At 40.9% G+C, this 21744-nt stretch overlaps 7 protein-coding genes across 10 annotated transcripts; 2 read left to right on the forward strand and 5 right to left on the reverse strand.

Moving 5' to 3' along the window:
- Window positions 1-12: 12 nt before the first annotated feature.
- LOC136410814 (300 kDa antigen AG231-like) lies at window positions 13-2278 on the reverse strand. Of its 2 annotated transcripts, none has more exons than XM_066393158.1 (5): window positions 2153-2278; window positions 1878-2101; window positions 778-1759; window positions 595-643; window positions 13-248 (listed from the first exon to the last, which is right to left on the reverse strand). In XM_066393158.1, exons 1-5 carry the CDS (start codon window positions 2217-2219, stop codon window positions 110-112), a joined length of 1461 nt encoding a protein of 486 aa, XP_066249255.1. In that variant the 5' UTR covers window positions 2220-2278; the 3' UTR covers window positions 13-109. The 2 variants fall into 2 exon arrangements, with proteins under 2 accessions (XP_066249255.1, XP_066249254.1); XM_066393157.1 differs by having other exon boundaries at window positions 709-1759.
- A 1188-nt stretch (window positions 2279-3466) lies between these two features.
- On the reverse strand, window positions 3467-4639 carry LOC136410900 (uncharacterized). The gene is made up of 3 exons (XM_066393266.1): window positions 4561-4639; window positions 3713-4508; window positions 3467-3661 (listed from the first exon to the last, which is right to left on the reverse strand). The coding sequence occupies exons 1-3, from the start codon at window positions 4622-4624 to the stop codon at window positions 3508-3510; spliced, it is 1014 nt and encodes a 337-aa protein (XP_066249363.1). The 5' UTR covers window positions 4625-4639; the 3' UTR covers window positions 3467-3507.
- Window positions 4640-5887: 1248 nt separating this feature from the next.
- Window positions 5888-9242, reverse strand: LOC136410899 (cell surface glycoprotein 1-like). Its single transcript, XM_066393265.1, has 4 exons — window positions 9010-9242; window positions 6878-8956; window positions 6618-6821; window positions 5888-6567 (listed from the first exon to the last, which is right to left on the reverse strand). The coding sequence occupies exons 1-4, from the start codon at window positions 9074-9076 to the stop codon at window positions 5933-5935; spliced, it is 2985 nt and encodes a 994-aa protein (XP_066249362.1). The 5' UTR covers window positions 9077-9242; the 3' UTR covers window positions 5888-5932.
- Window positions 9243-11417: 2175 nt separating this feature from the next.
- On the forward strand, window positions 11418-12030 carry Dlc90F (dynein light chain 90F). The gene has a single exon (XM_066393257.1). The coding sequence runs from the start codon at window positions 11594-11596 to the stop codon at window positions 11954-11956; it is 363 nt and encodes a 120-aa protein (XP_066249354.1). The 5' UTR covers window positions 11418-11593; the 3' UTR covers window positions 11957-12030.
- Window positions 12031-12082: 52 nt separating this feature from the next.
- Window positions 12083-13393, reverse strand: CcnQ (cyclin-Q). Its single transcript, XM_066393256.1, has 4 exons — window positions 13128-13393; window positions 12797-13027; window positions 12491-12744; window positions 12083-12435 (listed from the first exon to the last, which is right to left on the reverse strand). The coding sequence occupies exons 2-4, from the start codon at window positions 13016-13018 to the stop codon at window positions 12153-12155; spliced, it is 759 nt and encodes a 252-aa protein (XP_066249353.1). The 5' UTR covers window positions 13019-13027; window positions 13128-13393; the 3' UTR covers window positions 12083-12152.
- Window positions 13394-13693: 300 nt separating this feature from the next.
- Window positions 13694-16303, reverse strand: Arr2 (arrestin 2). 2 transcript variants are annotated; one of them, XM_066393309.1, is made up of 5 exons: window positions 16232-16303; window positions 15102-15297; window positions 14283-15056; window positions 14049-14239; window positions 13695-13997 (listed from the first exon to the last, which is right to left on the reverse strand). In XM_066393309.1, exons 2-5 carry the CDS (start codon window positions 15243-15245, stop codon window positions 13913-13915), a joined length of 1194 nt encoding a protein of 397 aa, XP_066249406.1. In that variant the 5' UTR covers window positions 15246-15297; window positions 16232-16303; the 3' UTR covers window positions 13695-13912. The 2 variants fall into 2 exon arrangements, with proteins under 2 accessions (XP_066249407.1, XP_066249406.1); XM_066393310.1 differs by lacking the exon at window positions 16232-16303 and having other exon boundaries at window positions 13694-13997; window positions 15102-15290.
- Window positions 16304-16572: 269 nt separating this feature from the next.
- On the forward strand, window positions 16573-21497 carry Rga (Regena). Of its 2 annotated transcripts, XM_066393232.1 has the most exons (5): window positions 16573-17061; window positions 18679-18889; window positions 18947-19172; window positions 20480-20873; window positions 20926-21497. In XM_066393232.1, the coding sequence occupies exons 1-5, from the start codon at window positions 16913-16915 to the stop codon at window positions 21125-21127; spliced, it is 1182 nt and encodes a 393-aa protein (XP_066249329.1). In that variant the 5' UTR covers window positions 16573-16912; the 3' UTR covers window positions 21128-21497. The 2 variants fall into 2 exon arrangements, with proteins under 2 accessions (XP_066249329.1, XP_066249327.1); XM_066393230.1 differs by having other exon boundaries at window positions 18679-19172.
- Window positions 21498-21744: the final 247 nt, after the last annotated feature.

The raw sequence follows: 21744 nt of genomic DNA on the forward strand, positions 1-21744 counted from the left end.
TGGGTACTTAACTACAAAAACGCTTCTTATCTCTCTTACTCTTTATAGTCAAAAAAAGAAACTGATTCTTCTACAAAATAATTTATAATGTTGCCCTTTATATATTTGGTTACGCGCAGGTGCCTTCTACGCATATGCCGTTGGCGGTTTCGAAGCGTTGGCCGGTTGCGCATCTTTGTAGGGTTACTACTCCTGACACGCATGCGTAGTACTGAGTGCAGTCGCTAAGGTCTGGCATTGCATTTGAACTAACCGAGAGAAGTAAAATTTTACCTTAAAAATTCAAATTATGTCTATACAGGAATGATTTCTTGTGATTTGTAAGCTCGTCATATTCAATAACTTATAGGGTATCCTATGTAAAAATCAAGTTTTTAAGAGTTTAACAGTATCATGTCAAAAATCCCCTTAAAAATAATCATGAAAAACTTACACACACTCACTCTTAGAATACTGAGAATAAGCGAGAACCCCTTATATCCGGTAGTTTTGCATATTCAGTATTTTCAAGAGAGCAGAAATTGCACACCAAATATGAGTGGGTTTTCTACACTTCCACTCGTGTTGTCTCTAAACTAATACCTGGATACAAACCTGGTCATGGAAAAATCATCAACACAGGTCATCTGGGAGAAGTACCCTCCTGAAAAACAAAGAAAAGTAATACATTTTCTTCTACAGCTATTAACCCCCTAGCAGAGAAGGTACCTTCAATAGCAGAAAGATTCACCTTAGCCACACTGGTATTTTTTTCAGGGGGTAACGGAGAAGACGAACCTTCAGACAATGAAACAGAAGACCCTGCAGAAGTCGTGGAAGAGGAATCATCTTCGGGGCCTTTTGTAGGAGACTCTGATTCAGATTTTATGGTGGTAGATTTTTCGGTGGTAGTTGCTTCGGTGATAGATTCTTCGGTGATAGATTCTTCGGTGGTAGTTTCTTCGGTGGTAGTTTCTTCTGTGGTAGGTTCTTCGGTGGTAGGTTCTTTGGTAGTAGTTTCTTCGGTGATAGGTTCTTCGGTGATAGTTTTTTCAGTGGTAGTTTCTTCAGTGGTAGGTTCTTCGGTGGTAGGTTCTTCGCTGGTAGGTTCTTCACTGGTAGGTTCTTCGGTGGTAGGTTCTTTGGTAGTAGTTTCTTCGGTGATAGGTTCTTCGGTGATAGTTTCTTCAGTGGTAGTTTTTTCAGTGGTAGTTTCTTCAGTGGTAGGTTCTTCTGTGGTAGGTTCTTCGCTGGTAGGTTCTTCGGTGGTAGGTTCTTTGGTAGTAGTTTCTTCGGTGATAGTTTCTTCAGTGGTAGTTTTTTCAGTGGTAGTTTCTTCAGTGGTAGGTTCTTCTGTGGTAGGTTCTTCGCTGGTAGGTTCTTCACTGGTAGGTTCTTCGGTGGTAGGTTCTTTGGTAGTAGTTTCTTCGGTGATAGGTTCTTCGGTGATAGTTTCTTCAGTGGTAGGTTCTTCGGTGGTAGTTTCTTCAGTGGTAGGTTCTTCGGTGGTAGGTTCTTCGCTGGTAGGTTCTTCGGTGGTAGGTTCTTTGGTAGTAGTTTCTTCGGTGGTGGTTTCTTCAGTGGTAGTTTCTCCGGTGGTAGGTTCTTCGGTGGTAGGTTCTTTGGTAGTAGTTTCTTCAGTGATAGGTTCTTTGGTAGTAGTTTCTTCGGTGGTAGGTTCTTCGGTGGTAGTAGGCCTTGAAGTAGAAGTTTCTAAAGGCACTTCTGAGGTTCCTTGTGTCGATCCTCCATCAGGAGCTTCACTCGAAGATACTACTTCCTGGAATCACACAAATCCGACATAATTGCTTTCGTTGTCAGAAAATTTATTGGCACCCGACTAAAAGGGATTATGACTGGAACCAGATAACAGATAATCTTCCTTGGAACTATATTACCTCATCGCTATCATCATCATCTTCAGCAGTGCAGTCGGATTGATCAGCATGCACGCAAATCCTTTTAGAGGGGCTGAATTCGGTACCAGAGGGACAGGGTCGCTCCACCACATTCCCATTGTCGCATTTCAGATACAGGGTGCAGCTGCTAGGGTGAGGATGCAAAATCACCTGATTCTCAACAAGGCTGCAGTCCACTTCATCACTGTTTCGCTGATACCATTCTGAGGAAAACTAATAAAGGAAATATTGAAACTTTGAGCGCCACTACTTACTAATGTTGCGCGCGGTAGTTATAGTCGTGAAGAAGGTCAGAAATAGGGCGAAAATAGAATACTTCATTGTTGTAGGAATATTGGAGCGTTACTGGGGTACTTTACTACCGGTGGTGCTTATATCAGTGGTACTGAGATCAGACTTTATTGTGCTACTAATTCTTAGAGGAATTAACTTTGCGCGTGAGACAAGTAATAAATAGTTCTACGATTTGTTGTTTAATTGTTGATAAATCGATATAATGAGCCTGGAAAATTTAGAAGGAATTATGGATGTCTCATTGTTTGAACATTGGCTGATTAATGACAGATATGATGTGATGAATGAAACTAGATCGATAATATCGAATCGATTGATGTCGATTTCGGGGACAGCTCTAGCGCCCGCTGGAGGAGTGCCCTTTGCGATTCTCTATCTAGGTGCAAAATTTCAGTATAACATAAATAAGAAAGGTGTATTAAGGAATTTTTCCCTATGACCAGTAAATCCCAAATACGCAAAAATATACAGGGTGTTCTATAGAAAAAAATCGCCGAACTCTAAAGAGCACTCGGGAACTCATCTTTGGCATAAACCTCTGAACCGGTCAATCGTAATGGAAATTTTAGGGCATAAAGAGAAACCTTTAAGTTTCTAATGAGCCCTGAGCGAATGCAGTACGTGATAAGAGCTGGAAGCTAGAATTTGTTAAATAAAATTCTCGAGTTAAGGTTTATTTCGAATTCTGAGTGGCGCTCAGAAACTCATCACTGTCACGACTCTCTGACCTGAGAAACCATAATGAAACTTTTAGGGTTAAAAGAAGAAACTTCAAGCTTTTGAATGAGGTATGAATGGTTATTGTGCGCGATTGAGGCTTGAAGCTAGATTTTTTTAATTGAAATTGTTCGCTGGACTTAAGTTTTCACTTGTTATTTGCACTTGAAAACTCATCCGTGCCACGCCCTTCTAAGTCGGTGAATAGTAATGAACATTTCCGGATTAATAGACCAAACTTCAGACTTTCGAATAAGACATAATTGAGTTTAAGAAGTTGCAGAATTCGAACGATGCAATTTTTTAAAGCCGGCTGCTACCCTGATTTACGTTTTAAGCTTAGAGTTGCCCTAATTATAGAGAAAACTTCAGGCTTTCTAAAACGTAACAAGTGAAATATCAAAATGAAGAAAATCCCTAGAGCTCACCCTATTCGCCTCTTTTTCGCGGTTTATTTCTAATTTGCAATTCGCTACCAGCAACGTTCAGTCTAACCGACATTTAGGTGTTTTTGCTCGCCCAAAGTAGTCAAACAATTCTAACAATGGTGTATTTAAACAATCACAATACAATATGAATTTGCTAGTAATGCTGCTCGTTAAAACGTAGATATGCATTCCCCAGAATTCTTAACGCAGAGTGCTAAAGAGGGGTCGAAGTACTTCCCTACAGAGCATCGTAACTCTATTACTTTCCCAAAATTACAGACGATGTAAGCAGCGCAATCGAAGGGGTGATAAGAGTAGAAGAATCTAGAATTTCATTGTTTTTAAAGGAGCTACGAGAAAATTAGACTTGATTACCTGCTGGAGTACGCTTGGCAAATTTCCTCAGGTGTCGGAACGTGCTTATCAGGCTCATCTTCTCTTTCGCCATAATCATGATCATCATTTACATCAGCACTATCGTAAGTTTCATCTTCAGCAGAACCATTATCACCATAATCATCATCGTTGTCGTCATCATTGGCATCGCCATCATTATCATGGTCAGCATCATCATTTTTATTATCTTGATCAGCATTATTATTATCTCCCTCAATCTCATGACTATAATCTAAATCGTCATCAAAATAATCATCGTAATAATCTTCATCAGCGTCATTTTCATTCTCTCCTAAGTCAGGACGAGTAATATTATTTTCGTCACTCCTTCCATCTTCACCGGAAAAATTGTTTTCTGCATCATCTTCTTCATTTTCTACACCATTTTCTTCATTTACTTCTTCAGTGACGCTTTCAGTGACATTTTCAGTCACTTCTGTAGTTGTTTCTCTTTCACTTTCTTCCTCACTAATTCCCTCATCATTTCCTTCAGTAACTGCATCACTATCTCCCTCAGTACCACCCTGAGTCACCCCTTCCCCGTCCCCTTCATTCTCTTCTGCTCCTTCTCCTTCCTCCTCCCCACTGGCCTCAATGACGCAGTCAGATTCCCTCTCATGTATGCACCATCTCATTGAAGGACTAAACTCCGTCCCTACAGGACAGAAGCGTTCCAGCACGATTCCACTAAAGCACTGAATGTACAAGTTGCAGCTGCTGGGATGAGGATGGAAAATCTTTTGATTCTTCGGTAATGAGCAATCGATTCCTGCGGCTACGATTGAGAGATGATTAGTAAGTGTAGCTGAGTGATTCTTGGAACTTACAGTAAGCCATGGCTGAGTCTGTGAGGAACAGAATCGCTAAAATGTCGAGAACTGGAACTTTCATGTTGGTTTTGTCGCTAGTTTTTAAATTCTGGTTAATGGCGAATTGGATTTATATGAATGGAGAGATTTAAAGTAAATCTTATCTTAGATTAATAAATAGCATAACTCTAGCGTCGATAACGATCAATTATTTGAATTGCGACAGCAGGAATTTGGGTGTTTCTATGCTTGACATCATTTACTGGGGCTTTGGGCTGCCACGAACTTGTTTCTTAAGGAATTTTAATGAAAATTGTATGCTTTATAGAGTCACTAGTCTTTTCAGTGAGGTATAACACGATTTAGTGAGTTATGAGATTTGACTCTTAGAATCTTTTTAATGTTGTTGTTTTCTGGACTTGTGTTTTGACCCTTGAATTGGCCTCTGACGTTCTGCCTTTCTGAGGCCCTTACAGGTAATCAATCATTGTGAAAATTTCAGGATTTATCCAGAAAATCTCAAGTTTTTGAGTGAAATGACACTGCTTGTTGTAAGTAGTGATGTTTCAAGACCAGAATTTTCTAAAAGCAATTGTGGCCACGGCTGAAGTTTTCAACTTGGAGTTAAACTTTCGAACCCGGCCCTCCCTAAGCATCCCCAGTTCATCTATGGATATGAAACTTTGACCGTTTATATAGAAGACTTTAGACTTTAAAGCCAGTTGTAACCGATTTATGTACTTAGTAACTTTAAAGCTAGTTTTTTTTTAAGTGGACATCGCCTCAAGTTTGCATTTCCAGTTAGAGTTATCTTCTGATAAACAGCCCTGTCGCGACCTTCAATATCAAGGGATCTTTATGAATATTTTAGAGTTTATAGAGGAAAATCTAGGCTTTTGAATGGAACACAGTTGGTTTGTCTGGTATGTGAGGTTTGGCCATTAGAAATTTTTAAATATCGCTTATAGATTTAAGAGCACATTCCAAAATTAATGGCCCTATAACATCCGCTCTGCTACGGCCCTCCTTATTGATGGATCCTCATGAATATTTGAGGATTTATAGAAGAAACTCTATGCTTCTGAACTGAACTTGACTGACTTCTCTAGCATGAGAAGTTTTGCTGTTACAATTGCTTGAAAATGGTTTTTCTCCTTATGGTGACATTTCAAGTTGCAGTTGCTCTGCGATACCACCTTCTGCTGTGCCCCTCAGAATTGAGGGATCTTAATAAAATTTTGAGATTTTATAAAGGAAACTTAGAGCTATCGATCTCAGCTTGACCGGCTTATGTGCGATGTATGAAAGAATAAATAATGCTCATTAAGTATTACTTGAACCTTAATTTTATTTTCTAAAACACTTTCTCGGGTCTAAAACCTTTGGGAAGTCACCCAGACTTGAAGCTATAAGAGTACGAATAGGAGTTACTATACCCGGACCTGGATCCAGGCCCAATAATAGCCATGCTGAACTTCGGAGGTTGAAACATGATCCTCTGCAAAGTCTGCGGTACTGACTTATCCCAACTGCACTTGAAATAGTTCCCAGCAATAGGTTGTCCCAATTGGTACTTCTGGGTAAAGTTCCTCAAATTAAACCTATCCCTGTTCTGGAAAGAATTAGCTGGAATCTGCGGCTCCTGGAACTGCAATTTACTGGGCTGCTTATAGATCATGTAAGTATACCTATGAGGAGGGGAGTTTTGTTGGGGACAAGGAGGGAGGTACTCCGCCAGTGGTTGCCCCTGGGAAATTTTATTTCCAGGAATATTCCCCACCATCCAGTGATTCCATTGGGAGGGTCCCTCTTTGCTTGAACCGTCCGGATCGACCATGCAAAGGGTGTAGAAGGACCTCTTATCAGCCTCCCAGTAGATGCTGGGTGGCTGCAGTGCTTGCGAGGGAGTCAGGGGTTTCCCTAGATCCACTTGTCCTCCACTGGGAAACGCTACTTCTGCCAGTTTGTCCGGGCAACGATCTATCAGATCCGGGAAGATGTTGTCTCTTTTCATCGACCTGAGAACTACTCACAGACCATTAGAAGATGAGTGAGAGGAATAGAGAGGGACTTACTCTGATCCCTGGTCTTGGCTGCGGGACTGACGCAATGCCTGGACGGCCAATCACAAACCATTTTATTGGGGTTGAAGTTTAGCCCTAGAGGGCACATTTTCTCAACTGGACCTGCCTTGGAACATGCGTAGAACTTCGCGCAGTCAGTGGGGTGTGCAAATACTCCTCTGTGATATTTGGAGATGCACTCCCTAATCCCCAAATCTACCAAAAAAAAAAAAAAAATGAATAAAAAATAATAAATTAACTTCAGAGCTCACCAGGAGGAGGCATAGGAGTAGTAGCTTTCGGCCTGTTACATCCATAACTTCCCTGATCAAACTCCAACCCTTCCCTGCAAGTCAGCTCCAAGGGCCTGATTTTGGTGCACATGTAAAATTTGCTGGGATCAGAATCATGCGCGTAAATCCCAAACTTGTGTTGCGCAAGACAATTTCTGAGGCTGTAGCCCTCTGGGGCTGGAGGGGGCTCAGTTAGGGGCTCCCGATTATCGTCCTCCTTAAACCTGCTCTGCAGATCTACAGCCTCTCCAGGCCCCTGCGTAGGAGGAACCCTCTCTAAAGGAGGTTGCATAGTCTCGCATGAAGGTTGAGTATTTGGATCACAAGGAGGAGCTTTAGTTGCCAAAGTTGATTGAGAGGGTTGTTTGGACTCACTGGGGTGAGTGGGTTCTGGAGGAAGTTGATCCGAGTCTGAAGGGGAGCTCAGAGAGTTCTCAGTGGTTTGATCAGGCTGAGGGGGTTTGTTTGGAGGTGTAGCTGGTTTTTTTGAGTCTGTGAAAGGTGTTTCAGTTTTGTCTAAAAGAGGAGTTTTACCTGGGCTTGATGGTTTATCATCAGAATCGCTAGGGGAAGATTGGGAAGTTGTTCCTAAAGGTTCTTCGGATTTTTCTGAGTCTCTAGGTGTTGTTTGAGGTGACTCATTCGTTGAAGGGGTAGTTGAAGATTTATCAGACTCAGAAGATTTATCAGACTCAAAAGATTTATGAGTATCACTAGGAGTGGTTGGTTTGGAAGTGCTTCCCTCAGAATCTGTCGAAGACACTTTAGGAGTAGTTTCTAAAGGTTCTTTAGGTTTTTCTGAGTCTTTAGGGGTCGTTTGGGGCGATTTATCTGTTGACTGATTAGTTGAAGGTTTATCAGAGTCATTAGGCGTGGTTTCTTGTGACTGACTTGAAGGAGTAGTGGTGACCAATTCAGAAGGTTTTTCAGACTCAGTAGGCTTCTGAGCATCACTAGGAGAGGTCAGTTTGGTGGTGCTTTGGTCAGATTCAGTTGGAGCTTGTTTAGAAGTGGTTTCTAAGGGTTTTTCTGACTCACTGGTGGTAGTTTGAATTGAAGGAGTTGTAGTGATGGATTGAGACGATTTATCAGGGCCAGTAGGCTTCTGAGTATCACTAGGAGTGGTCATTTTGGAGGTGCCTTTCTCGGACTCAATTGTAGTAGGTTTAGAGGTAACTTCAGAAGGTTTTTCTGAGCTACTAGGCGTGGTTTGAGGTAGCGCAGTTGAAGGGACAGTAGTGACAGATTCGAAAGGTTTTTCAGACTCAGTAGACTTCTGACCATCACTAGGAGTGGTTGATTTAATAGTGCTTTGTTCAGACTCAGTTGGAGTTTGTTTAGGGGTGGTTTCTGAGGGTTTTTCTGGTTCAGTGGTGGTAGTATGGCTCGAAGGAGTTGTAGTGGATAATTCAGACGGCTTTTCAGAGCCAGTAGGCTTCTGAGTATCACTAGGAGTGGTCAGTTTAGAGGTGCTTCCCTCGGTCTCAATTGTAGATCGCATAGGGGTAGTTTGAGAGTTAAGCGTAGTTTGAGATGACTGAGTTGATGGAATTATTGTTGAAGATTCAGAAGGTTTATCAGATTCAGTAGGCTTCTGAGATTCTCTAGAAGTACTTAACGTAGTAACACTTTCTATGGAGTCAGTTGAAACAGACTTCGGAGTAATTTCTGTGGGTTTTTTTGAATCACTTGACGTTGTTTCTTTTGACGGTGTAGTAGTGACAGCCTCAGAAGGTTTTTCTGACTCACCCGGTGTACTAGAATCCCTCTCAGGGGGTGTAGAGGACGTGGTTTTACTCTGAGGATCAGAAACGTCTCCTGGTGTCTCAGACTTCCCGGTTGTCGTAGGCTCAGAAAGCTGGTCCGAAGCGGGCGTGGTCACTTTCATACACCCGGCATTGGCCGGCCAATCACACACGAACTCCGTGGGATTGAAATGCAGCCCCGCGGGGCAGTCCAATGGCTCGATGGTAGCGCATGACAGGAACTTATTGCAATCTTCAGGGTGAGGGTAAATTCCGCGCTCGTACTTATCGAAGCACTCGTCGAGGGTGAGTTCTAGAACGTTCTAAATTTTTACAGATCTCTGAAATTCAATTGAAAAGACTTACGTGGGGTTTGGGCAATTGCCGCCCTTAAGAGGGCAACGATAAATGCACCATGCAAGATTAAATGCATCGTTGATGTGAACTGCTAATCACTGGTACTCATTATGCACTAATTGCGTGTTTATCGGTTTTCGGACTATCAACGGACACCCACGGAATATGTGCGGTTCTAATGGGGAAAAACGAAGCTTAGGTTCAGGTTTTATTCATCTCGGTGATTGATTAGACAATAGAGTGGTACCGGAGAGGTACTAGAAACCTGTTTATCCCGGAGTCACGACTTATTTTGCTCATCAGACGGACGTTTTAATTGCGATTTACTAGGAGATAAATGAGTCATCCTATGAAGAATTTCTTGAGAGAGATCCGGAACAATGGCCCCGATTTCGAGGGGCAAGAACGCGCACTTCTGACTGCAATTTTGGCCCTTGCGGGGTTCTCTGAATACTTCTGTTTAAGAACGTAATCTGGGCCCCTTTTCAAGGGTTCTTCATTGATTTTTTCCGATTCAATGGCTATTCCTTGCGTAATTGCTGATCAAAAACAATAATGCTCGCTCGAGCAATTATTGCGATGAGAGAATTCCCACTATCCATGGCCTGGGGCCTTCAAAACCGAGTAATTTATATTGATATCGTTGTACGTTAATTAGTATACCCGTAATCGGTACAATTACAGCGTAATTGAACGTGCTGATATGGGAGATTAAGACGATTATGCCCACAGAATTGTTCTTTGTTCATGTTAGTTTTTTCGGCAAAATAAAAGTGGGAAATATGTCTAGACTGATGAACCTGAAAGCAAAATTCGGCCTGAATTGGACTGCTGCTCGATTGGGATTGGGCCGGAGGCCTGAGAGTTGAGAATTGCGTCTGGAATTTTTGAAAAATTCCAACTGCTAGACTACATATGCTACGAAATCCACTGAATGATCATTTCAAAGCTGACAGTTCCCTCTACAAACCCTGAAAATTTCACGATGATCTCTCAATTTTCAGGGCGATAGCAACAACAGGGGTTATTAAAGGACAAATCTAACTTGAAACGATAAGAAATAAAAAATAGCAGCAGCTGTGTTTCACAGCTCAGATAAACCAGCTAAGTTCCATTCGAAAGCCTTAAGTTTTCTCTATAGATCATCAAATTTCAGCGGTGATCCCGCAATTTTGGGGGGCGTAGGAGGGCTGAATTCAACAGCGTAACACTAACATTAAATATGAGACTGAGGCGGTACGTTGAATTAAAAAAATTCTAGCAGCCGTACTTTACAACACAGATTACCCAGATAAGTTTCATTCGAAAAACCAGGGTTTACTCTATAATTCCTGAAGTTTTCGTTATGGTCCCTTAGTTTTGAGACTCGTAGTAGAAGCGGATATCAAACTGCCACTCCAATCTGAAACTGTAAAGTTGCGACGATTACCAATATTTAGGAAATTCTAGCACCCAAACCTGATAACTTTCAAACACTACTTGTGCCTCGCTCGAAAGATTTTAGTTCATTGTATGAACCCCCAAATTTTCATGACGATTTGTTAAGGATCATCAGATTAATTTAGGTTCCCGACAAGGATTTCAGTTTTATATCGTGGGTGCATACAAGAACCTCCAAAGCTCCCAAACAAAAACAAATAGACTAGCGCAATTTAGTAGTTCCAACAAAGCAAACGTAAGTCTACCTGGGCCTCAATTTTCAAATTTTTCCTTTAGCCCCCTTTTAAACTGCGAATTTTTGAATATCAGCACATTTTATGCGGCATTTGACAGGGCGCCTAGAAAAGCCTCCATAACTCGCAAACAAAGAAAGATAGACTTGCGCAGTTTAGTACTTCTAATAGACAAAATCTAAGTCTACTTCATCTTTAATTTTCAGATTTTTTCGTTAGCTCCTTTGTGAAGTGCAAATTTTTTAATATCAGCAAATATACAGTCATTGATTGGGCGCATAAAGAAGCTTCTATTACTCCTAAACAAAGACCGATAGACCTGCGCTGTTTGGTGCTGCTAATAGACCGGACATCAATCTACTTAGGGCCCAATTGCGAATCTTTTTTATTGTCTCCTTTTTAAATTGCGTATTTTTGAATATGAATAGGTTCTTGCACGCTCTTTAAAGATGCCCATCGAAAGCAGCCCATAACTCCTAAACAATGACAGATACGCACGCGCAGTTTTGCGCTTGTAATAAACCAGATTCAAGTCTCTTTAACTTAAAATTTTCAGTTAATTTCTCCCTTACTAAATTACAATTTTTTTCAGTGCAACCGAAAACAAGTTGATGGTGGAGTGGTTTAAGCGAGAAATGCTGTTCTAGTGCGCAGGGCCAGAACGGATAAATAAACGAAACCCCGTTGTTTAAAGCTAATTTATTGACAGTTGACAAGGACGAGTTTTGACTTTTTCACCCTGACAACAGAAAATTCTTATTTAAAGCGACAATACAAACATAACTTTAGTCTAAGCCAATTTTATGGAACATCCCCTAAAAAACAGCTAAACCCTCTCCCTACTTAACTCACAAAATCTTCTTCACTAGTTCTAACCTCAAACCTGTGACTCAACCCCCTTTTACTGATCTGTTACAACCATGGAAAAGACTTCCCAGGAGATCCTGGAACAAGACCTGCAAGAGGAAGGCCAATTTGTGGTAGACGACGTCAGCAAGATTATAAAAGACGCCATAGAGAATGTGATTGGGGGCAACAGCTACCAGCAAAATAAAGTTAATAATTGGACGACTGCAGTAGTGGAGGCCTGCACCTCAGAACTTACCAAGCTAATGAAACCCTACAAATACATTGTGACATGCACTATAATGCAAAAGAATGGGGCGGGACTGCACACTGCCAGCTCATGTTATTGGGATAATAATACTGATGGGAGCTGCACTGTTCGCTGGGAGAATAAAACTATGTTTTGCATCGTTTCTGTGTACGGGCTGGCCATTTAAGATATAATTTATTATTATTAATGAGTGGAATTCAAAGATTGTTAACTATTAATTTTTGGACTGTTTTGAATTTAAAAATTAAATTATTAATTGCTGCTGAATTGTAAGTGTATTATTTCTGAAAAAATACATCTAATCAATCACTTAATTATTTGACAATTAACACCTAAAAATGTCACTTTCATAATGAGAAGACTTAATGGATTTCTTCCTTATTGAACACCTCCATAATCTTCTCCATGATCTCCCAATGTTTGTCTTTTTGCAAATCTTTAACAAACACAGAATACCAGGCCTCGTCGTCAAGGTCCTCCATCAGAGGCAGTTGCACTCCATAGCACTGCAGTGCTAGGGAGATACATGCCACAGCAATATGTTGAGGAGGATAGTCTAAAACTGCTGAGTCCAAGTGAAAATCTTGCAAAAAAGCCGCTGCAAGCTTTGCTACAGGAACTGTCTCCCATGTCTCTTTTCCTAACCTAAAAAAAATATTTTAATAGTTCTAAAACAAAGATCTTAATGAGGCTTAAATACCATCCTTCCATGCTCTTTAAATAGTGCAGCATGTACTTATGTGGATGCACTATACGCTCTTCAAATTTTAAAATACGTTGGATGAGAAATTCAGCTTGAACAATGGCATCCCTCATGCTCCAATACTCGTCACTGATTTCCAAGGGGCTAGAACCTCGGTGCAGAGTGTTATGGGCCACATTGATGATGTCCCTGATCTTTAGAGGGTCATCCTTTTCTTTGCCCGCAAGGTATAATGATGAGGCCCCAATTAACTAAAACAAAACTAATGTGGAAAAGTGGGTATTGTATAAAAATTAAACATACATAGCAACAATAGGAGGAATGATCAACTTCCTTAAAAAACCGGTGCATTGTGACTGCAGCAGTGGCCAAAGTAAGGGGCTGTGCATTTAATTTTTTCCCACATTCAAAGATGAACATGGCAGGAGTGAAGCCCCCTAGGAATTCGAGCTGTCTGTAGTCAACTGAGGTGGCGCGGCGGGTTTTCTCCCGTTGGAGCTCCATTACATCAATTACGTCTTTCATTTTTTTGGCCTGCTGAGATGGAAATTGACAAATTAAAAAAAAAAATTTTTAAACGCACCAAATATTGAAATGAGGGATATTTAAAGCAAATTGAAGGGTGAGGGCTTACCTAATGACGTTATGGACTTCAGGAGCGCAAAGGGAGCCCGGTGAAATTAGAAATTTGACTGAACTAACAGTAGTATTTTCTCTTGAATGTGGGTCAAGTGAAACTGGTCATGAATAGTGAATTAACACGTTTTCGCCCAATTAGCGGAGGCACGGGGCAATTTTTAATTGATCTTATCGAATTCAAAGAGATTTTTATAAATTATTAATCCCAATTGAGGGCTACAAACACGCTGATAGTTTACGAGTGTAAAAGGGAGATTAAACATACGGGAAGCAAAAGAGAGAAAAGGATAGCTGACAAGGAAATTATTGAGGTTATGATAGCGTGAGAGAGAGCAAGACTCTTGGTGCTTCTATAGACAAACCATTTTCCAAAAAAAATATGTTCGCTGTTAGGCAACCAGCAATAGAGCTCCGTTCGAGTCCGAGTAAATATTCAAAATACTCCAAAATTTCTAGCATAATTTATTTTGGGTTTAATCATTTTTAAACAGAATTAAACAGCTTTAAATTTAAATCAAAACATCAGCATATTATCACTTAAATGTTTACTAACACAACTTTATGTGTTATATAATTCCTTTCTCAAAATTGTCTACATTCTCTACACTATTCTACAGGGAAATTTCGGGCTTTAAAACCCGGGAAAATGGCATGTTTTGGGTCCAAAAGCCTAGAATTTCCCGCTAGATTCATCCATAAACCCTGCATCTTGTTGTTGCTACAAACTAATTATTATTCAAAATCGTAATCACTGTTTCATGAGCTTTAGTTGTCATAAAATCATTCCAATTCGTCCCGGGACATGCGGAAGCGGGCAAAATCCTCGAAGACTATGTTGTCGTCATCGTCATTGTCGTAGCGAGCCCTTAAAAGCCGTTTTTACTCTCCTAAATATAAAAATGTTTTATCTTTACACCTTTCAATAGACTTGGTCTTCTTGAGGGCCAAAGCCCTCTCCCGATCCATAGACCCGGGTGCGGGGTTGAGGAGCTTGAAGGGAACGTCAGTGACCAACTCTCCGCCTAAAGTGCCGCAGTTGAGTTTCACCCTCAAGGAGTAGGAGATCACAATACCAATGGCATCCACTGGGCATTTGCCCTCAGGGACCTAAAACTGACTCCAAATTCAGTTGTTTCTCATTTAAACTCACCAAAGTTGAGCTGGCCAAGTTAACATCGTCATCTCTTAAGCGCCCATCCAAAGCCACCCCTCTGCGGTCCTTATTGGAGGAAGCCAGAGGAACCAAATAGACCACCTTAGTGAAACTGGCCCCTGGAGTAATGGGACATCCCTCTCGGGTTTCCAAACTTGCTACATACTTGGAAAACTGAGCGTTAACCATAGTAACCTCGCAATGCTGCACGACGTAGACTTTGATGTTGCGCACTTGCTTTCGCGAATTATTACCGATCATGACATTGGCCCCGATCTTCTCCCCGTGATAGTAAATCTCCTTATCCAGGGTTACTTCCAAGTTGATCTTCCCGCTAGAGAAGGTAAATCCCTTGGAGATCACCGAGGATGGGAGGCGGTTGCCTGCGCGTCCAGCAGGAGCAAATTGTAGTTTCTTAATTGCCAGCTGCACTGTACTTCTGCGATGTCCTTTGTCCTCTTCATTACTGCCAACCCAGCACTTAACGTAATATTCCACCCCCAGAGGCTTCCCTTGGTCGTCCTCACCAGGTTGTAAAGTTACTGAGCATGGAGCCATTTCCGGAAACTTAAAGATAAAAGGAAAAGCATTGGGGCCCATCTTTTTGACCAATTTTTCCTGGATAGTGGTCAGCTCCCCTTTTTCCTTCCTGGAGGGGACTACTTGGGTGGATGCAATGGTCATTTCTTTGCTGAATTTAACGCCCATGACCTCGTCCTCCTCTCGCCCGTAGCGGTACACCGTGACCACCGAGCAGAATACTCGGCGACCCTAAATACCCCTTTTACTCGAATTCTCACCCATAACAGAGATTACCTGAAGGTATCCATCCTCGATGACCACCACTCCATCGATGGGGTCAGTATGGTCGAGATGGTCGATGAAGTCACGCTTGCTTAGGTAGACTGTAATCTTACCATTAGGGGTGGACTTCTTGAATACCTTGATAGCAACCACCATTGATGAGATAGACGAGAGGAGGAGGTTTTTGGTAGCTCGGAGGGACTATGCACTGTGCAGCAGGAAGAGTTCGTTGAATCGAGTAAACGGAGCTGTTCTGAGTGTTCGTTTATGTCTATGTTACAGTGGTTTGTTCGGGATTGACTATCAATGTCGCTATCATTGTCAATGTCTTGTCAGCGGCCATATTAAATTAATTTCTAGTACAGGATTTTCGAAATATTTCGAAATTTTAATCCCGTTAATGTATTTTTATAAAGTTTGCCAAGATTATTAATTAGGGGTATTTTTCAAGCGATTTGGTCTCTATATTCACAAAATTGCAACAATGAAACCTTAAGAAATTTGAATATATCAATGTCGTTGTCATTGTCTGTAACGTCTTTACCACCAACGGCCCTATTTGATTAATTGATATCGGTCCTAAATTAGTTCTATTAGCTCTAAAGGTCACACTGCGGTCAGTCTATCTGCCTACATTGCTTAAAATTTGAAAATTTTCGAAATGCTGTTTTTCACTTAAATAAACTTATATGAATCCTATATGGTTATTGGATATCTCATTTCACGGCCAGGAGTCTTGAGAAACAAATTTGTTTGAACATCATGACAATGATGATACGAGTTTTGAAATTTTCTTTCTCATTTCTCAGAAATTCAGAAGAATTTTACTCCTTGCAGAAACAGTTTTAAATCTTTTCTATTTGCGATTTAAAACCGACAATAAATGAATTAATATTTTCTTTTAATTGTATCAGGATTGTTCTATCAGTTCTGGAAGCAATATTCTACACTCTCATCGTCATTCAGTAATCATTGGAATAAAATTGTTTTCCCTGGAATCGTGTCCTAAGAAACACAACTGATCAAATGTGCTCTATCTACTATGAAGACCACAAAATTGTAGATCCGATATACTAAATATTAAATATATTAAATTTCTCACATCATGTAATACAGTTTTTCAAAGTAAAATAAAACCTTACCTGCCTTTAAATTATTAAACACTGCGTTATTTTCTGGAGAAGTAAATGGCAATGCCTGAAAACTTCGATTTTATACATACCAATAAGGCTTCCCTTGCATATACGTATAAATCGGAATGCTGTAAGTGGATTATAGAGAATTGAGTAATTTCTGTATTTGAGGCTCCTTAATGGGATTTGCGAGTCCCGTGTAAGATTTCTTAAATGCGTAATTTGCTAAAGGAATAATGTAATTTTTAAAGTATAGTAAAAACAATGTTTTGTGGGCGACTTGTTCGGGAGTGACTGTTTGAAGTACGAAAGCGCCTATCAGCTGTCTTTACGTCGAAATTTTTGAAGTTTGACATATGACATTGATAGTGGTGTATTGGTAATGGCGGAAAGCATTCTGACAATAACATTTGCCCTCAGTTTAATAGCGAAAAAAGCTTCGTAGTGCCGCAACGGAGCCCCAAATCGGCGAAATTGTGAGAGGAAAGATCCCATCCCGAGCGTCAGCACAGCTCCCCACCACCCGCACTACGCATTTAACTTCTTCACATTCGGCAATTAGTATGTTTGTATTTTTTGTGGCACCCTAGCTGTGACGGATCAAGAGCCCCCTAAACGCTGACGGAGACCGTCCAACATCCCCCCCACGGGCGTTATGGTGACAAGTGGCCGGGCCCTTCACAGATAGCCATGGCGAACTTGAACTTTACAAGAAACATAGGAGGTGGCAGCCTCGGAAGGTCTAGTGTTAGTTTCGGGAATAACTCTATGTCGGGGCATGTTACCCCTGTGTTCGGGCAGAGGCCACCTTCCGAGAGGAGGGCCATTCCTTCAATGGGGTAAGAAAACATATAATCTATAAATTTATAACTTAAAAAATCAACTATAAATGTTGATTCCGAGCTCAGTGTGTGTGTGTGAGGAACAGTTTAGACTGCAAACACACAAGTTTAAGTCATCAAATGGGGCTTTTCAACTTTTTAGTGCTGTGATATGTGTGATATGTTCCAATTAAGCAAGGACCAGATTACTTATGAATTTTTTACTCCAAAATATTTCAGATATGCATAGAACATATCTTGAAGTACTTTGGTAATATCTTCAAATATTTTGGGGTTGTATACCAAAAATACCTCAGTGATCTGTACCTTGATTTGGATTCACGGCGCAATCTAAAAAAGGTAGAAGATAAAGCTCTTGTACACTCTACACTGTCAGGGTAACAACTGTCCAATTAGATTAATTTTAACTCACCTGAAATACTCACATATAGCGCATTTCTCCTGTTTTGGTGCTTGATTGTAGGTGTAAAATCCTGAGGACTCTTATGAATTGATGCCCTGTTCCACCACTTTGTTTAACTTTGTAACCTCCTTATAGTGTGAAACTGATAAGTTTTTCATGTTTCTTGACACCTGCCCACTAATTAAGCTTACCTTTAGCTTAATAATTATCAGAACCATTGTTGTGTATTTTCAATATTCGGCACAATGTGGAGCTTAAGGAAAAATTCGTATGGGATTCCCAAGTGTGAATTACATACTTGCTATAGAGATTTTATGAGAGGACTTTTGAGTTAATTAAACAAATTGTTGGCATTTTGAGCATTGAACATCTTGAGCAACAAAGCATTAGAGAATGCTGCTGAGACACATTTCTTAGGTTGAGAAGACAAAACATTTAATTGGAAGCAAGCCACTCCATTATTTTTGAAAATATAATAATAGTGTCTATTATAATTATAAAGTAGGCATTTCCCATCAATTGCATTGCACCTGTCATTTTCTACATAGATGAAGATTCCATCATCACTTAATTCTTTGAGCATTCCAATTATTTTCTATTCAACAGAATTTCACAGCTTTTATTTAAAACTAATGTAACCAGTGCCTCCCTACTGGTTAACTTTTGCTTCACTGCATGGAAATACATGTCCCACAAGTCAGAACCATGGTGTTTAAGCCCTCTTTCCTACTGCTTCTTAATGGCTTAGTTTTCTAGCAAGACACGCCCTAAGCCCCGCCTCAAGGGCGAATGAATGCTGCGCTACTCAATTGCGCAATATCGTTATGTGAAACCAAATTGCGGCCATAAATCATCTCTGACACCTGCCAAAGTTAACCTTGAATTTTTGCCATTATCTTTGCTATAGGGACAAATTTTTCACAAAATCAAGCTCCAGTTTCACGGCATCTATGTGGCATAAATGTTGGAAATCAAGGCTAAGGTTCCACGTTGGCCAGTTTCCGCGTGTTCTGAGGTTGGTTGCACAATTATCATTTGCATTGCAGTGAGAAATTGAGATGATGTTTCAGGACTGCTAATTTGACAGTGATAAGAGTCTTATCTCCTGATTTGCCTGTGTGTTTGTTAGGAGTAGATTAATTATTTATGTTTAGTAGAATTGTAGGGAGATGATTGAATTCAAAGATTTGACTGATTTTTTTTTCCCATAGAAATTCGAACCAAATGGGTAACATGAACACGTCCATGAACAACTTGGGCGGTTACAGTTCCTTCAATTCGGTGTTTGGGTCGGGGGACGCGAACACCCCCTCGCTTTTAGATCTGAGCGAGTTCCCTTCCCTAACCACCCGGAATTCGGGCGACGTGCCCCAACCTAGTCCAATGCCCGGGGCGAAGCCCTACGTGGGCATGGTCAAACAGGTACGCGACATTGCCTCGTCTTTGACGTCAGCGCGACGTGATTGGTTCGCGTTGCAGCCCACGTCAGAGTCGAGCGAGTTCACGATGTCGAACGAGGATTTTCCCGCGCTGCCCGGCACGCAAAATCGAACGGAGGGGGCGTCGCCCGCGGCCGGCCAATCGGAGGACAAGGCACAGCTCGATGGTGCGCAGACGACCAACGATTTGCAGTTGGGCATCCAATCGGGGACGGTGGCGCAGTCGAGCGGCGCCTCGACGGATAAAAGTGGAAATAAGCAGACGGGTGAGCAGTTTAGGTGTTTTTGTTTATTCCTCAGTAGATTGTGGTGCTACTTTGATTGCGCCATAACTGGTTCTTTAATTGAATCTGTGACGCAACGTTATCACCGATATAATGGGTTTTGATATGAAAGCGTCTCGTGCAATTATTTACAAATTTAATTACCAGTTTGTGTAATTATACGTAATTTTGTTATGGTTCTCAAAAACGAGCTACGTTATTCATTAATTCATAGATTCAAATCTCCAAAATGAGTCTACAATCTCTTCAATTAATCACTCGTTTAATCAAAAATCAGGATCGGTTCAAGGCTACTTGTCTGGAAAGATGGAAAATTATGCTAATCAAGAATTTCTGAGAACACTCAAAAACGGGCTACGCCACTGACTCATTTATAGATTTAAAGTGGTAAAATTTATCCATAAAAGACACAGTTAATCACAAAAACCAGGAACGTTTAAGAAGGTTTCAAATAGTGAAATATCATAATTGAATATACTTTGAAGAAGCATGGCGCGCCACTGATTAACTTATAACCTTCTTATAACTTCAAAGTCCAAGAATGTGTCTATGAAGTCCTTATTTCGTCTTTGCACTCAAAGCCCGGTAGTCAGGTCAGGATTAAATAACAAGTATTATTTTCAAATGTGTTGTCACTCCCAAAAAACGTGATACGTCATCGTTTAACTTATAAATTTAAAGCTCAAAAATGTTCTATAAAATCTCTAATTACTTTCGTTGCAATTAAAAAATCACGTAAATAGAGGGGACATTTAAGTAAAATCTCGTATTAATCTATCTATTACGCAAAGGTCAAAAGGATATATTGGACGTTTCAATAGTGTGAAATTAACTGTAATACTCAAAAATGTTCTATGCTTACTATAAGAACCTCGTCCTCGCTGACTAGTGACTTAAAGGTGGCTTGATAGCTCGTATTTCTGTGGATAATATCGTATTAGTTTGAAGAAAAGTCAGGGACTTGCAGACGACAAGTTATTATAGTGGAAAATTCTTGGTTTTATAAGGTCCTAAAGTTGGTTTTCGACAAGACCGATTTTATTTCGTAACAAGTTGTAAAAATGATGAATTGCCTAACTGATTACATAAATAGTGATTGTTAGTGTGTGGCCTAATGAAAGTGCAAACGTAAACAAATGTCTCAATTTAATGATTCTATTAAAGACAGCAGCATTCAAAGGAAACCGCAAGCAGTAAAGATTCAGTTTCCGCTCTCGTCCGACAATTAGCTGTATCTGTTTATGAGGAATATCAGGGACGTACTGAAGATTTTGTTATTCTTTTTGCAGGTGGAATTCGTTCGACACCGGACGGACGTGTTAGTAACATCCCCGCGAACATGGTCTCCGACCAGTTCGGGGTGGTGGGCCTTCTCGCGTTCATCCGGGCCGCCGAATCGGACCCGAATCTGGTCTCGTTGGCCCTCGGACAAGACTTAACGGCCCTCGGCCTGAATCTCAACTCGCCGGAGAATTTGTACACCTCGTTCGGCGGCCCTTGGGCGGATCACCCTTGCCGCCCCCAGGACGTCGACTTCCACGTACCGCCCGAGTACCTCATCAACCATGCAATCCGGAATAAGTTGGCTCCAATGAAGCTCAGCCTCTACAAAGAGGACGTGCTTTTCTTTATGTTTTACACGAGCGTGGGTGATGTACTTCAGATTGCAGCAGCTACTGAACTGTGAGTGTTAAGGTGGGTTGAGAAGGAGGAGAAGAACTGTTTTTGGTTACAGGTACAGTCGAGAATGGAGGTACCACATGGAGGAGAAGGTGTGGATCACGCAAGTGCCCGGCATGGTTTTGCTGGAGAAGACTCCCACCTACGAACGGGGCACGTACTACTTCTTCGATGTCCAAAGTTGGAGGAAGGTCCCGAAGGAGTTCCACCTGGACTACAGCAAGCTCGAGGGGCGGCCGGTGCTGAATGCGACGTGAGCTGCCTCCGCCCACCCTCGATTCCATGACCCGGCCCGTTTATTCGGGGCCGCCCGCCGCGTATAAATAAATGAAAAGTGTATACATTATAATAAAACTTGTTAATTTTAAGACTAATTTTGGCCGCAGCCAGAATCGGATAAGTATTAATCGGACTTAATAAATTTGCAAGACAGGCAACTTATAAAACGAAGGAGGATTAAAAACGAAACGTTGTAAAGCTATACAGTTTTCATTTTATTTGTATATTAATTTGTACAATATTAATAAATACTTACTGATTTATTTTTAATTTTGAGGTCGGCGCGTACTACTCTTAGATCTCTGTGAGCACTGTTTATGTTGTTAATATAGGAGGAATTTTCATTTACCTTTTGCCCCCTTTTCTGTCTCACTGCCACCGATTTCAATGCAGCTCGTAGTTTTACGTGCATCAACTGCATACCCTTCAACTGAGAGTTTAGACACTCTGTAAGTTATCTTTATTGGCGCAGAGTTTGGATTGGAACATATTACTCTAAAGATCGTAGCTTCCAAACTATAACTTTGAAATCAATAAGTTTGCCTAAATTCACTAGTTTTGCCGCTCTAATGCGATGTGAAACGCTCCTTCACCA

This window comes from Euwallacea similis, chromosome 9, assembly GCF_039881205.1.
Source record: "Euwallacea similis isolate ESF13 chromosome 9, ESF131.1, whole genome shotgun sequence".
Lineage (NCBI taxonomy): Eukaryota > Metazoa > Arthropoda > Insecta > Coleoptera > Curculionidae > Euwallacea > Euwallacea similis.

Excerpts from the sequence above, each read along its gene's own strand:
- Arr2 (XM_066393310.1), bottom strand. The coding sequence starts at position 15,245 with ATGGTGGTTGCTATCAAGGTATTCAAGAAGTCCACCCCTAATGGTAAG. Across the intron at positions 15,057-15,101 it reads TCGAGGATGGATACCTTCAG|GGTCGCCGAGTATTCTGCTC; the intron begins GTAATCTCTGTT and ends AGGGGTATTTAG. Across the intron at positions 14,240-14,282 it reads ACTTGGCCAGCTCAACTTTG|GTCCCTGAGGGCAAATGCCC; the intron begins GTGAGTTTAAAT and ends AGTCAGTTTTAG.
- LOC136410900 (XM_066393266.1), bottom strand. The coding sequence starts at position 4,624 with ATGAAAGTTCCAGTTCTCGACATTTTAGCGATTCTGTTCCTCACAGAC. Across the intron at positions 4,509-4,560 it reads AGACTCAGCCATGGCTTACT|CCGCAGGAATCGATTGCTCA; the intron begins GTAAGTTCCAAG and ends TCTCAATCGTAG. Across the intron at positions 3,662-3,712 it reads TGCCAAGCGTACTCCAGCAG|ATTCTTCTACTCTTATCACC; the intron begins GTAATCAAGTCT and ends ATGAAATTCTAG.
- LOC136410814 (XM_066393157.1), bottom strand. The coding sequence starts at position 2,219 with ATGAAGTATTCTATTTTCGCCCTATTTCTGACCTTCTTCACGACTATA. Across the intron at positions 2,102-2,152 it reads AACTACCGCGCGCAACATTA|AATGGTATCAGCGAAACAGT; the intron begins GTAAGTAGTGGC and ends AGTTTTCCTCAG. Across the intron at positions 644-708 it reads GAATCTTTCTGCTATTGAAG|GAGGGTACTTCTCCCAGATG; the intron begins GTACCTTCTCTG and ends TTTGTTTTTCAG.
- LOC136410899 (XM_066393265.1), bottom strand. The coding sequence starts at position 9,076 with ATGCATTTAATCTTGCATGGTGCATTTATCGTTGCCCTCTTAAGGGCG. Across the intron at positions 8,957-9,009 it reads GGCAATTGCCCAAACCCCAC|AACTCACCCTCGACGAGTGC; the intron begins GTAAGTCTTTTC and ends AGAACGTTCTAG. Across the intron at positions 6,568-6,617 it reads AGCCAAGACCAGGGATCAGA|TTCTCAGGTCGATGAAAAGA; the intron begins GTAAGTCCCTCT and ends GTCTGTGAGTAG.
- CcnQ (XM_066393256.1), bottom strand. The coding sequence starts at position 13,018 with ATGAAAGACGTAATTGATGTAATGGAGCTCCAACGGGAGAAAACCCGC. Across the intron at positions 12,745-12,796 it reads ATTCCTCCTATTGTTGCTAT|TTAATTGGGGCCTCATCATT; the intron begins GTATGTTTAATT and ends GTTTTGTTTTAG. Across the intron at positions 12,436-12,490 it reads TTAAAGAGCATGGAAGGATG|GTTAGGAAAAGAGACATGGG; the intron begins GTATTTAAGCCT and ends TATTTTTTTTAG.
- Dlc90F (XM_066393257.1), top strand. The coding sequence starts at position 11,594 with ATGGAAAAGACTTCCCAGGAGATCCTGGAACAAGACCTGCAAGAGGAA.
- Rga (XM_066393230.1), top strand. The coding sequence starts at position 16,913 with ATGGCGAACTTGAACTTTACAAGAAACATAGGAGGTGGCAGCCTCGGA. Across the intron at positions 17,062-18,678 it reads AGGGCCATTCCTTCAATGGG|AAATTCGAACCAAATGGGTA; the intron begins GTAAGAAAACAT and ends TTTTTCCCATAG. Across the intron at positions 19,173-20,479 it reads AAGTGGAAATAAGCAGACGG|GTGGAATTCGTTCGACACCG; the intron begins GTGAGCAGTTTA and ends TTCTTTTTGCAG.